This window comes from Balaenoptera physalus (assembly GCF_965194825.1).
Source record: "Balaenoptera physalus genome assembly, chromosome: Y".
NCBI classification, from domain to species: Eukaryota; Metazoa; Chordata; class Mammalia; order Artiodactyla; family Balaenopteridae; genus Balaenoptera; species Balaenoptera physalus.
In genome coordinates this window covers 7,611,252-7,624,971 of record NC_138904.1, presented here as the reverse complement: position 1 = coordinate 7,624,971, position 13,720 = coordinate 7,611,252, and the positions used below count along the sequence as shown (strand labels likewise).

The 13,720-nt window shown below is 36.5% G+C and overlaps 1 protein-coding gene across 1 annotated transcript in view; it reads right to left on the bottom strand.

Annotated features, from left to right (window-relative positions):
• LOC309653420 (U2 small nuclear ribonucleoprotein auxiliary factor 35 kDa subunit-related protein 2-like) overlaps positions 1 to 13,720 on the bottom strand; it is a 31,834-nt gene that overhangs the window by 13,241 nt on the left and 4,873 nt on the right. Inside the window, exons 3-7 of the mRNA XM_082448036.1 lie at positions 11,418 to 11,496; positions 6,974 to 7,082; positions 6,647 to 6,733; positions 2,964 to 3,002; positions 2,238 to 2,356 (exon numbers count right to left, since the gene is read on the bottom strand). Coding sequence (XP_082304162.1) covers positions 2,238 to 2,356; positions 2,964 to 3,002; positions 6,647 to 6,733; positions 6,974 to 7,082; positions 11,418 to 11,496 — 433 coding nt within the window. The remainder of the gene's footprint in view (positions 1 to 2,237; positions 2,357 to 2,963; positions 3,003 to 6,646; positions 6,734 to 6,973; positions 7,083 to 11,417; positions 11,497 to 13,720) is intronic.

Sequence of the window (13,720 nt, the reverse complement as noted above, 5' to 3'; positions counted from 1 at the left end):
CTAAAATCTTGAAATGAAACTTGAACTTTAGTTCAACTATGCACACAAATGTGAACATATTCTGAGTCTCAGCTGTCTTTCAAACATAATCCACCAAATATGTATGAGGGGGAGTATATTAAATCAAAGAATTATTACTATTTTTGATGAGATTAAACCTACATTTGGGTTCTAAAGGTTACTAAATGGAATAAAATCCCTCCTCTTGGTTAGTTCCTGGTTCCTCAAGAGGAAGCTTTCACTGTTCACCGCACTTTATAAATCCCTTCACAGATACCCTGGGCAAGTATAATCCCAGCTATATAACAAAAAGGGAGTTAAATATTCTACAATAATGGCTCTCAATCCTGGGGCACACTGAAAACATCTGGAGACATTTCAAAATGTTTGACATTTTGATTAACATAATTTGAGGTGAGGCTAAAGAATATATTTTTTAAAAGTTTTTAACATGATCCTAACGTGATTCAAGGTTCAGAATTACTGTTTTTAGACATGTAAAAAGATGAAGACAAGTTTAGGGTGAAAAAAAAAGAAAGACAGCAAAGGTCAGTATTTTGAAAAAGGAAAAACTCATAGCAAGGATAATTTTATGAGTAAAATATAAAAGAACCACATCGTTACATGGATTTGGGATTAATAGGACATAAAAATTATGATTAGATCTTCTCCTCTGTGGAATACATAATAAATTTACTGAATTACTTACTACTGACAGAGATTACTCTAATTACTCAGTTTGTCTCCTGTTACCCATCGTTTCGTTTACTCTTGGTCAACCAGTGTCTTAAAACATTAAATGGAAAATTCTGGAAATAAACAACTTGTAAGTTTTAAATTGTGCACTGTTCTGAGCAGTGTGATGAAATATTGTGCTGTCCTACTCTATATCCTGCCAAGGATCTCCATCCAATGACACCACCTGCTCCTGGCATCCAATCATCAATATCATCATGGTTTAACGATACAGTATCACCAAAACAGATGATCTTCCTTCCTTCTATCATCAGAAGGTTAAAAGAAGCCAAAGTCATTTATCTCATGTCATCTCATCATGTGGGCATTTTATGATCTCACATCATCATAAGGGTGAATGTAGTACAAGATATTTTGAGAGAGACACCACATTCCTATAACTTTTATTACATCATACTGCTATAATTGTTTCATTTTATTATTATTATTAATCTTTTACTGTGCCAATTTTAATAATTAATCTTTGTTATTGGTTTTGGTTATTGGTTATTGTTATAGGAAAAAACATAGCATACAGTGAATTTGGTACTTACTGTGGCTCAGCCATCCACTGGGGTGCTTGGAACATATGCCCTGTGGATAGGGGCAGATTATAGTACCTACTTTGAATTGTTTATTGATAAATGAGCCAAATTATAAAAATGACAAGTGCCTGGAATACAGATGTTCAAATATTTGTTAAATGAATGAAGAGATCAACACTTAGTTTTCCACATAAATGTCTTGTTTCAGAAACACGGATCCCAAAGAGATACAGAACAAGAATGGTTCAGAGAACAACAGCAACAGTGATCATAATGAAAACACAAGCAAACACTTAGGGCTTGCCATGTGCCTGGCACTGTTGTATGTGCTTCCCATGTATTCACTCATTTCAGGCTCACAGTCCCCTTATAAGGGTGATACTATTTTTAATCCCTATTTTATAGATAAGGAAAATATGGCACAGAGATCTTAATTAATTTTCCCAAAATGACAGCTACTAAACCTAGTTTTTGAACCAAGATGGCTGTTCCTGAGCCTGAGTATACGGAGAGTGGTTAATGTGAATACTCCCTCTATTCACTCTGATCCTGTCCTGCGCAGATATCCATTTAAGCAAAGCAATTTTAAAAAGCTCATTTTGTGCAAGTGTTTTCCACTAAGGTTCCTGGAAACAGCACAAATGTATTATTTCCCCAGTCATGTTGTCCACATGGACCAATGCAAGCACAGGGTAGAAAACAAGAAGCAAAAGATGTTTATAAGGTGTGGGAGGAAAGAAAAGGAAGCACCATCAGAGAACTAGGTTAAGTCTACCTTAGAAATAGGTATGGGGGAAGCAGAGTACTGTCAGCTGGAGGACTGGAAAAGTGGCAAGAAGGCAGCAGATACATGATCAATAATTTAAACTGAAGACTGTGCCTCTCCCAAAAAAAAACCTCAAAAACCTCAATGTTTCAACTCTCTTAATTCTGACCTGATAAAACAAAATTATTTACCTATCTCCAAATCTGCAGGCTCCCGTTTTACTGTAGAATGGACAATTAGCTCGATCTTTCTCCATTATTCTTAAGTCTGTGGGTGGTTCTGAATTTTGCCATGTGGCATCACTTTCCAACTGTTGAAAATAACCATAACTTTACTGGTAGTTTTAAAAATCCATGAGAATTAAAGATTTAAAGTATATTCGAAATATTTTGGTCAAAAATAAAAACAGATTCATGTAAGAATATACACATTCAAGTTGTGTCACACAATCTAGACTCTACAAACAACTGTCGTGAGCCAGGGGCTATATGCCTCTCCTGGCTCCCAGTCACTGCCCATCATCAGGCATCACTATGGCTACCAGGAGCAGTCACCCAGGCTTCCCTTCTGTCCATCCATTCCGAAAAGGGTCGAAGGACTTCTTAGCGAACCACCCCGTGAGAGCAATCTAAGTTACTGTGAATCAAGTTAAACCATCCATCTGGGCGTAAGAGTGTGTGATGCTGGTTAGACACACTTTAAGGACTATAAACAAGTCCAGTCCACCAGGGTGATCTTTGCTTTTGTTTAGCAGTTCACTTCTGTTCTTGCTGCTGTACAAATCACACACCTACAGAGTAATTCCCACATTCAGACGGGATCTAAGTAGTTTACCACAAAATTAACATTACAAGAAGTATTCTTTTTAAAGAAATGTTCATTGGTATCAAAACTTTAATGAAAGTTTAAAAAAGTACCTCATTTTCAGCCTGTTCCAGCATCTTCTGCACAGATTCCTACAAATGCAAACATGGGATTAATAAAAATCTGAAAGTCAGGTAACTCATAGCTAGTTTTTGTGGTTAAGAATCTCAACTTAAAATTTAAAAAAGCCTATACATGCAAGGTTTCATGTTCTTATTTGCTTTCTACAGCACAGATCTTCTGAAAAGCTTTCAAAAGAATATAGGTGCGAATTTTTATTCAAATAGAAAATATAATAAAACACATTATAAAATATTTAAGAATATTCCTGTAAGTTTCAGAAACAACAATAGTTACTATGTTTAAGCATATATACCACATACAAGTTTTTAAGATGAGGTATCAGTGAGTATTATAAAACACAATGCTAGCCACAACATCATTAACATTTAAAAGAAGCTAAAAATATGACATGAGGAGTAGTATTTAGGATTTATGAGCTATTTCAAACTTTTTTTTTTTAAATAAATGTATTTATTTATTTTTGGCTGTGTTGGGTCTTCGTTTCTGTGCGAGGGCTTTCTCTAGTTGCGGCGAGCGGGGGCCACTCTTCATCGTGGTGCGCGGGCCTCTCACTATCGCTGCCTCTCTTGGTGCGGAGCACAGGCTCCAGATGCGCAGACTCAGTAGTTGTGGCTCACGGGCCCAGTTGCTCTGTGGCACGTGGGATCTTCCCGGACCAGGGCTCGAACCCGTGTCCCCTGCATTGGCAGGCGGATTCTCAACCACTGCACCACCAGGGAAGCCCCCAAACTTTTTGATAAGGCAAAGTAAGTTCTCCAAAATTTTAGTAAATTTCTATGTAACTGGCATTTAAACAAGTTTTTTGTTTTTGTTTTTAATTATTTATTTATTTATTATTTATTTTTGGCTGTGTTGGGTCTTCATTTCTGTGCGAGGGCTTTCTCTAGTTACAGCGAGCGGGGGCCACTCTTCATCGCTGTGCGCAGACCTCTCACTATCGTGGCCTCTCTTGTTGCGGAGCACAGGCTCCAGACGCGCAGGCTCAGTAATTGTGGCTCACGGGCCTAGTTGCTCCACAGCATGTGGGATCTTCCCAGACCAGGGCTCGAACCCGTGTCCCCTGCATTGGCAGGCAGACTCTCAACCACTGCGCCACCAGGGAAGCCCTAAACAAGTTTTAATCATGTTAGACTTCTCTTCTCTAGCCGCTTAAAGAATTACATAAAAGACTTGGTAAATCTAGATGCATGTAAGAGTTCTCCAAGCTCAAAACAGAACTTTTGTTTCCTCCTTGTCGACCCTCTAAGTGTCACATCTCAGTAAACGGTGCTTCCATTTACTTCCCCTCTTATTCAAACTAAACACCTGAGAGTATGACTTGGATTCTCCCATTTCCTTTCACACCTCTCCCCTCAATTTACCATGAGCATTCTTGTTGACTGTGCATTAACGTATCCCAGATCTATGTACTTATCTTTGTAAAGCACTATCCTCATACAAATTACCAACATATCATATCCTATTTGAAACAGCAGCGTATCTTGACTCTTGCCTCTTTGGTCACTGTTCCCTACCCCCTATTCTTTATACAAAAGTGATGAATGATTTGTTAAAGGTAAAGACAATGGCTTTCCATTACACTTAACATTAAGTCCAAACTCCTCCTTCCAATCCAGGAGGCCTTAAATGATCTGACCCTGCCTACTCTTCTGATCTCCTCCCTGTCCCTGCCACTCTCTCCTTTGGTCTCTGGGATGCAAACACCCTCGCCTCCTTTCAGTTCTACGCTCTGAGCCCTTCCCTCTGCCTAGAGCCCCTGAGATCTTTGTACTCAGGTAACAGCATAAAACATCAGCTTCTCAGAGAAATCTTCCATGATCATTTATCTAATGAAGTACTCACCTATGCCCATCACTCTATCACATCACCTTGCTTTATTTCTTTGTAGCACTTAACACTACTGGAAATTATCTTTTTGGTCAACTTATCATATGGCTCCCCCATCTAGCAAAGTAACTCTAAGAGCAGGGACTATATCTTTTTCACTGTCTTATCCCATTAACTAGACAACTGTCTAGCAGATAGCAGAATCACATATATTTCTTAAATCCACTTAGAATCTACAGTCAGTCCTCTGTATGTGTGGGTTCCACAGCCATGACTTCAACCAACGATTGTACAAAAATATTTGGGAAAACACCGCACAAAGTTCCAAAAAGCAAAGTCTGAATTTGAGATGCGCTAGCAACTATTTTTGTACCTTTTACACTGTATTGGTCATTATAAAAATCTAAAAATGATTTAAAGTATATAGAATGATGTGCCTAGGTTATATGCAAATACTATGCCATTTCACTTGAGCATCCACAGATTTCAGTACCCTCAGGCAGGGGTCCCTATCCCTGGGCTGCACAGCAGGTGAGCAGCAGGCAAGCAAGTGAAGCTTCATCTACCACTCCCCATGGCTCACATTACCACCTGAACCATGCCCACCCTGTCCATGGAAAACTGTCTTCTACAAAACTGGTCCCTGGTGCCAAAAAGGTTGGGGACTGCTGCCATCAGGGTCCCTAGAACCAATCAATCATCAGAGATACCCGGGGATAACTGTACTCTATGCTTCTCTTTAATGCCTTCTAGAGTTGCTTAAAAAAATCAGAGCATTTAAAAGAAGCCATAGCTTCTATCTGAATCCTGGAAGCCTCAAATGAAAAACATTCCATAGTTAAAATGGTAATTGAGTCCTCTCTATAAAAAAATTTAAAAGTTCCAAATTTCTTGTCCCCTGATACATCTCACCTCATCTAGAAAGTAGTGCTCAAATTAAGGTGCCTAAAATTTGCACTGGAATTAACTAATGGCCTGAAATACAAAAAACAAAGTTGTGGAGACTACTTCTACCCCATTATGACCAAGACACAACCAAATCCATTTTTCCCCATTATGAAATGGTTAACTACTCAATTTTATGTTATTCAAACTTAGAAATAATACAGAAAAGAAAAATTCTGATGAATCATTTCAAGTAAAGATGGGTTGTGAATTTTTGAAATAATCACCCTATTAAGGAAAGCAGCAATATACATCAAATCAATGTTTAGGAAGGATCCTGAAAGACATGAAAGATATGTACATACACCTTACAGATTATTTTAAATTAGCAAACTGTCTGTTAGCTATAGGTTTGAAAGCAAGTCAAGATTTAACGAGAACAACGACAGCAAAAATCTCCTAAATCTTAAACATTGGATCCCTGCTTCCTCAAAATCAAATAGTTTTGGTGGCAGGACATAAGCTGTTAAGCCTTTAAGGAACACAATAAACATGTTAAGTATACAAAATGTTTTTTCCTAAACAAGTCAACTCACACAATTGAACCTGAGAGTCACATCATTTGCTAGAGTGGTACAAAGTGTAAAGCAGGGGCCAGCTGTCTGCTTCTATATAAAGTTTTATTAGAACATAGCCACACCTATTTGTTTCCATACTGCCATGGCTGCTTTTGCATTACACTGGGTAAAGCTGAAGAAACCGTTAAATTAAGATAGTCTTAACTGCTATTGCATGGACACAAAGAATATGTATGTCTCTATTAAAAAAATATGACTTTTTAAAAACAAACAGAAAAACTACAAGCTCTCACACACCCATAGCTTCAAATCCTATCTGCACACTATACACAGTGTATTTATCATCCTATGATAAGAATCACCTCTTTTTCTCTTTTCTCCTGTAGTTTCTGCTCCTCCTCTTCTCTCTCTCTTCTCTGATGTTCTTCCCATTCTTCCCTCAACTTTCTCTTCAAAGAAAAAAGAAATGTATTTTTTCCCCCAGGCTTAATTTTTAAAACATTCAACATATGGGATAAATAATTTAAAAAATTAAATATATTGGTTACACAGACTATCAATTTCAAAGTATTTTTGTTGCTGGTGTTCAAGGCATGTAATTCTTAATGTGAAAAAGTCATTCTCTATTTTAATTAGAAGTTATTTTAGTTAACTAGTTAGGTAGTTGATTAATTTGACTAAAAGCATACCTCTTGTTCTTCCTGCTGTTTTCTAGCTGCCTCTTCCTTTTGCTTCTTTATTCTGAAATCCTCTTGCGCTTTCTGCTCCCTCAACAACCACTCCTCATGTAAGTTTTGCCTATTGATATAATTATGTAATCAAATAAATGAATTGGCATCATTCTACAAACACACACACATATACACTATATATAATAGCAAATAACACATTTTTGGGATGATTAAAATGTCATTAAAGTTATTTTACATAAAGCCTTTAAGAGGTGCAAGAGGGCTTCCCTGGTGGCGTAGTGGTTGAGAGTCTGCCTGCCAATGCAGGGGACACGGGTTCGAGCCCTGGTCTGGGAAGATCCCACATGCTGTGGAGCAACTAGGCCTGTGAGCCACAACTGTTGAGCCTGCGCGTCTGGAGCCTGTGCTCCGCAGCAGGAGAGGCCGCAATAGTGAGAGGCCCGCGCACCGCAATGAGGAGTGGCCCCCGCTTGCCGCAACTAGAGAAAGCCCTCGCACAGAAACGAAGCCCCAACACAGCCATAAATAAATAAATAAATGGATAAAAATTAAAAAAAAAAAAAAAAAAAAAAGAGGTGCAAGAGAATTAGAGGACATAATAGAGCTCTTGGAAGAGCACTACAATCAGCATCTTCCTAGAAGGTAACAGCTTAAAGTCACCTACTTCTACATTCTTGTGTGACATTTGTTCTGTCACTTTTCTCATATTAAAAAAAAAAGCAGTAACATTAAAGTTTGTCCTAGTTTGATCACAGAGATACACAGGTGCCAATAAAGCAAATAAGTTTCAAAGCAACATCCAGGTTTCCGCATTTAGAAAGTATAATCCTTCCATTCTATGCATTTTAAAAGTGGCAACGGCAGGATTGCAGAACTATGAAAACCTGACATCTGCCATAAACTTACGGGCTACTGCTCCAAACAGTTAAGGGGCTCTTGTGGTTTGTCCCCAGGCTTCTTAACAGCTAAAACAAGGAAAATATCTCTTAAACATAAAGAATGCTACAGGTTTTGAATCTGTAGATGCTTTGGGTAGTATAGTCATTTCACAATATTCATTCTCCCAATCCAGGAACACAGTATATTTCTCCATCAGTGTGTGTCATCTTTGATTTCTTTCATCAGTGTTTTATAGTTTTCTGAGTACAAGTCTTTTGCCTCCTTAGGCAGGTTTGTTCCTAGGTATTTTATCCTTTTTGTTGCGATGGTAAATGGGATTGTTTCCATAATTTCTCTTTCTGATTTTTTGTTGTTAGTTTATAGGAATGCAAGAGATTTCTGTACATTAATTTTGTATCCTGCAACCTTACCAAATTCATTTATTAGCTGTAGTAGTTTTCTGGTGGCATCTTTAGGATTTTCTATGTATAGTATCATGTCATCTACGTTGCAGGGCAGGAATAAAGATGTAGGCATAGAGAATGGACTTGAGGACACAGGGTGGGAGGGGGAAGCTGGGGCGAAGTGAGAGTAGCATGGACATATATACACTACCAAATATAAAATAGTTAGCTAGTGGGAAGCAGCAGCATAGCACAGGGAGATCGGCTCGGTGTTTTGCGATGACCTAGAGGGGTGGGATAAGGAGGATGGGAGGGAGGCTCAAGAGGGAGGGGATATGGGGACATGTGTGTGCATATGGCTGATTCGCTTTGTTGTACAACAGAAACTAACACAGTGTTGTGAAGCTATTATACTCCAATAAAGATCTATTAAAAAAAATGCTACAGGTTTTATGAAAAGATGATAAGTTATATAAACCAATTAGTAGGTATCTATTTTAGACAATGATCAATTATAAAAGAGATGTTACTGTAAAATAGCAGGTGTCTCAGACATTCAATATCATAAGTTTCTAAATTAAAGATGGGTTTTATTTCAAAGTGGATTTACCAATTAGATATTTAGAACAAAAACTGTATTTCTCCACTGAACTTGTAAAAGAGATAAAATATGAGGAAGTGTTTTATGTTACACTTCAGTAATATCAGCAGTTAATAGGATTTTATATCTAGCCGAGGGATCTGACCATAATTTCAAATATTCTACAGGAAAATGTATTCGATTTCCAACTGAAGATTCCAGGAACACACCTTTCAGCTATGGTGAAACCTGGCTCATTGCCTATGTCAATATTCATGTGCATATTATAGGGCAAATATAGATGTTTCAGTGGGCAAAATTCTGGCTTAAAGAATCTTCTGAGGAAGTTACTAGTTGTACACAAATTTAAGACCACAAAAATAATTTAAAAAATTAAAAGCTTTAAATTTAGTAACTTCAATATACTATATATTATGTTAAAATAGTGCATAAGATATCAACTGTACTCCAGTAAGAAATGAATAAATAAAATAGTGCATAAAGTCACACATTATTTTCATGTAAACATATTTTGCTGTTTTCCAACAAATAAGTTAGCATGCAACTTGTAGAAAATTAAACAAAGAGCAGAAAAACAAAGATACATGTATAGTGATGTAAAAGAAGGATTTCTTACATATAAATGAGGAAAGAAACATTAGTTCGCTATTTTATACAATATATAGCATCTTTATACAGAAATCTATAATAACAAACCAACCAGAGTTATTAAAGCACCTCCTATTGCTGACACTGTGTAAGCACTATACATATATATTTCATCTCATTTAATCTCCACAGTTCTATGAGATAGGCGGTATAACTGATTTCACCTCAATATTAAAGATAAGGCTATTGAATCTTAGATTAAGAAATGTGGAGCACAGCTGTATAGCTAGTAGGAATTAGGGCCAGAACTGGAGTTCAAGTCTGGCTCAAGTCATTTCGATGCTTTTAATCAGTACTCATTTAAAAAAAAAAAAAAACCCTAAAAAATATGGGAAGAAAAAAATAGCAAAATATTTTCACTACCTTGGGATAGGAGAGGTCTTTTAAAGTTAGACACTGAGGCCAGATACTGAATTTCAAATTATGAAAATGACATGAAAATCAAATTGTAGGTAATGTTGTGAGCCAAACTGAGACCAATAATAAATGAGAAAAATATGTCATGCATATAACAGATAGAGGATTAATATCCTTAATTAGTAATTATAAAAAACATACATATTAATGAAAAACATATTTATTTATATTTATCTTTTTAGTGTGAATGAATATATGGGGAAAATGGGCACTTTTGTTCACTGCTGGATAAACTGCAAACCCAGATGCCCTTTCTCTCTAGTTATGTATACCTATTATTTGATCCCAGCAATTTTATTTCTAGGCATTTTCCTAAGGAAATAACAGGGCAATTTTGAAAGTTATATAAGCATAGATGCTAACAAACTTATTATATAACAATAAAAGCTACTATAATCTCAATGTCCATCAATAGAGAACAATATAAAGAATAAATTATGCTAGATCTATACAATAATACTTACTATGTTACTATTAAAATGGTTGAATTAGACTTCTGCATTGATACTGAAATATATGTATTCTATAACAAGCAACGAAACCAATTTATAGAAAGATGTATAAATATCAGCCCATTATACAAATACATTTTTACACATTTGCACTCAACTGTTCGTAACAATGGCTATCTTTGGGTATGATGCATTTACTGAAGGTCTTTCACTTTTTATCTTTTTAATTGTTTGAATTAGTTGTTCTTTTGCATACACTTACCAATCACCAAAAGCAGTGAAAAATACTTTGATTAAAAAATATTTTATACAAGTTTTAAAAATGCCAAATATATTCTTTAAAGTTACCATACACATTAAACAGAAAGGCATGGTTATTATTCAGGCATCACTAAAAAGGAAAGCCATATTGGGAGAAAATAAGTAAATGAAACACAGTCTATGTTAGTAATTCAAATACGAAAAAAACACAGGAAAAACTTTTACAGAAACAAATTATACAATGGTTCCTTCATTTAACAGATGAGGAAAGTGGATCAAAAAAGGTTAAATCAAATACACAAATAATTGCAAAGAATCACCCTTAGCACTTTGGGTCATACCTCACACCATATGTCACACTGACAACTGAAACAAAGGCAAGTCCTCACCTGTAAATACGATGTCTCTTGGCTTGACCTTACATTTAAGCGTTTTTGAGATTAGAGTGAGGCATATCCTCCCTTATATGAATACTAGACCCTCACTAACTTTAAATTAGGTTGTATGATCAAGTTATTGGTTGGTCCTAAATAGAGTATACTTCTTTCATTAGACTTTTCTTTCCTTAAAAAAAATGGACATTCTTTGCGCAACAGTCTTAGGTTTATAGCAACATTAAGAGAAAAATACAGAGTTCCCACACACCCTTTGCCCCATGAATGCACAGTCTCCCTATCAACACTGTTACAAGTTTTTATAAAGAAAAATCTATATCAATAAAGCCTTATAATTTCAAATAAAATAACTGAGTACACTTTCAGCTTTAAATCAGTGCTGACCTCTCTATCTGCAACAGCTTCTCTTCTCTTAACTGTTTTTCAATAATAGCAGCATCCTCCTCTTCCTTTTGTGAAAGTCCTGAGGGAATTTAAATCTTTATTAAACTGAGTGCTATAAAACTTCGGTCAATGATTCAGGAAAATATTTAAAATTTGAAATTGTTAATGTTTACAATAATGGTATAAACCTGTCTTTTTAAACCTGCTAATAATAAAGGCTCCAAATAGCAAAACTCTGGACAACCTAAGCATCAGAAAATTAATATAAGTAGTGGGTAAAACATTACATTTTTTAAAAAAATCCACAGTTCATAATACTTAAAAAGGTGGTGGGGGAACAGAATGGAACATACACATTTACAAAAGAAAGGCAACTAAAATATAGAGAACTCATTTTTGAAACACTCACTGTAAAAACTAATTAAGGTAAAGTTGCTAAAACCACTGGAAGAAGTAATTACCACAGGACATTTACACCATTTCAATACACCATCCCAGGGAAGAGTACTTAATTATAAAGGGGAAAAACATAGTTGTACACTGGATCAATCTAGTAGGCAACACCTATGTCTTGTATATGAATTTAGGAGGGACGTAAACATTCAGACCATAGCATTTCATCTGTACCTCCCACCAGCATACCCCAATTCATGTCCTTCTCACATAGCAACTAAAAAGTGCAGAGCCTCATGTAGGTATCTGCAGACAAAGAATGTTGCCTGTCATTCCAGTAAACAACGAATGTTGCCCACCATCAGCCACTACAGCTGTCCCAATGATGTATCCTGAGCGGATTCAGGATGGAGAAAACAATACTGGCCCTAGATAGTTAAGACCCATATCTAAAGGATAATTTCAATGAGCCCCGCCAACTAAAAATTGTCACTTGTGCAAAGTTCATACAATGAAAAAAATCAACAATATTATAGTTGACAACTGAAGAATGTCACTTGCCATCTGGTACTACAAGGATTAGGTCAGCATATTCCCAAACACAGAAAAGCACTAAAATCATTAACTTCAGACATCTGCCTTTTGTAATTATAAATAATATTTTGATGATTGACCACATGGTTTTTTTTTTTTCCTTTCTAGAGAACTCCTATATATCCTGGTTCCTCCCTTATCTCTTTGGAACAGTTCCTCAGAGCTACCTGAGAGGCTGTCTCTGGGTCTAGAGTCCTCAGTAAAGTGCCCAAATAAAACATAACTCAACTTTCAGGTTGTGCATTTTTTCTGTCTGGGGTTTAGGGGTACCCATCCCCATATGTCTGTGTGGCACTGCCCTAGCAGGATCTCTTTACTGAAGTCCCTCCTTTGATACAGTTAAATCCTTCAGGCCCTTACATATTGGGTTTGTGATGGAAAGGCAGCCCCATAATCTACAAAATGCCTTCAGGGCCATTCTGCCACTGTTTTGGACAACAGTTCCTGGCATCAGTCTAGACTAATCTCCCATTTTTTGATGCATAGCTCTTAGATTCTGTTGAGATGCAGGGTACATAATAATCTCCTTAAAAGACTAGGTCTCATGCTTCGTGTTCTCTCCATTGTCTTGGACAGTAGGTCCTGTTTTCTATTTAGATGACTGACCAATCTCCCTCACTGCCTTCATTAATAGCTCCAAGCTATTCTTGAGATGGTGATTCACACCAGTTTTCTTATCAAAATCAGCAGAACTATCAGCTTCCCTCCCAAACACATTTTATTTCTTTCAATATGGATAGGCTGAGAATTTCACAACTTTTAGTTTTGATTTCTTTCTGAATAACAATTCCACCATCAAATCATTTCTCTCTTTTTTTTTTAATATTTTACTATGATGAAATAAAATTTATATTTTAAAGCAGGACAACAAAATATAAGCATAAAATTCTCTGTCCATTTGGGCCTCTTCCTTCCATCTCTCCCTCCCTCCCTTCCTGATATGCAAGTGTGCATCTGCGTTACACACTGAACAAAGCTGGGAATGCCTACTTGACCATAAAGATCATTTTCCCCCTTTTCTCTGAACTAGCAAGTTCTTAATGAATAGCACTCTTTACCAGCTCTGTAGCGGGTCATGGTGACCTGATGCTTGCTTTGTATGTGCATACCCAGATTATCCCTGGTGAACTTTATGCAAAATGTCAGTAAGTCATTTTGACATACAATCCTTTGTCTTGAAAATGTATATGACTGTACCTTTGATTTCTAACAGGTGGAACAGTCCTCAGAGCTTTCTGAAAGTCTGTCTCCTGGGTTATATCCTCAGTTGGTTCGAATAGAAGTCTCTATTTTTCTTTCTCAGCTTGGTTGTTAAT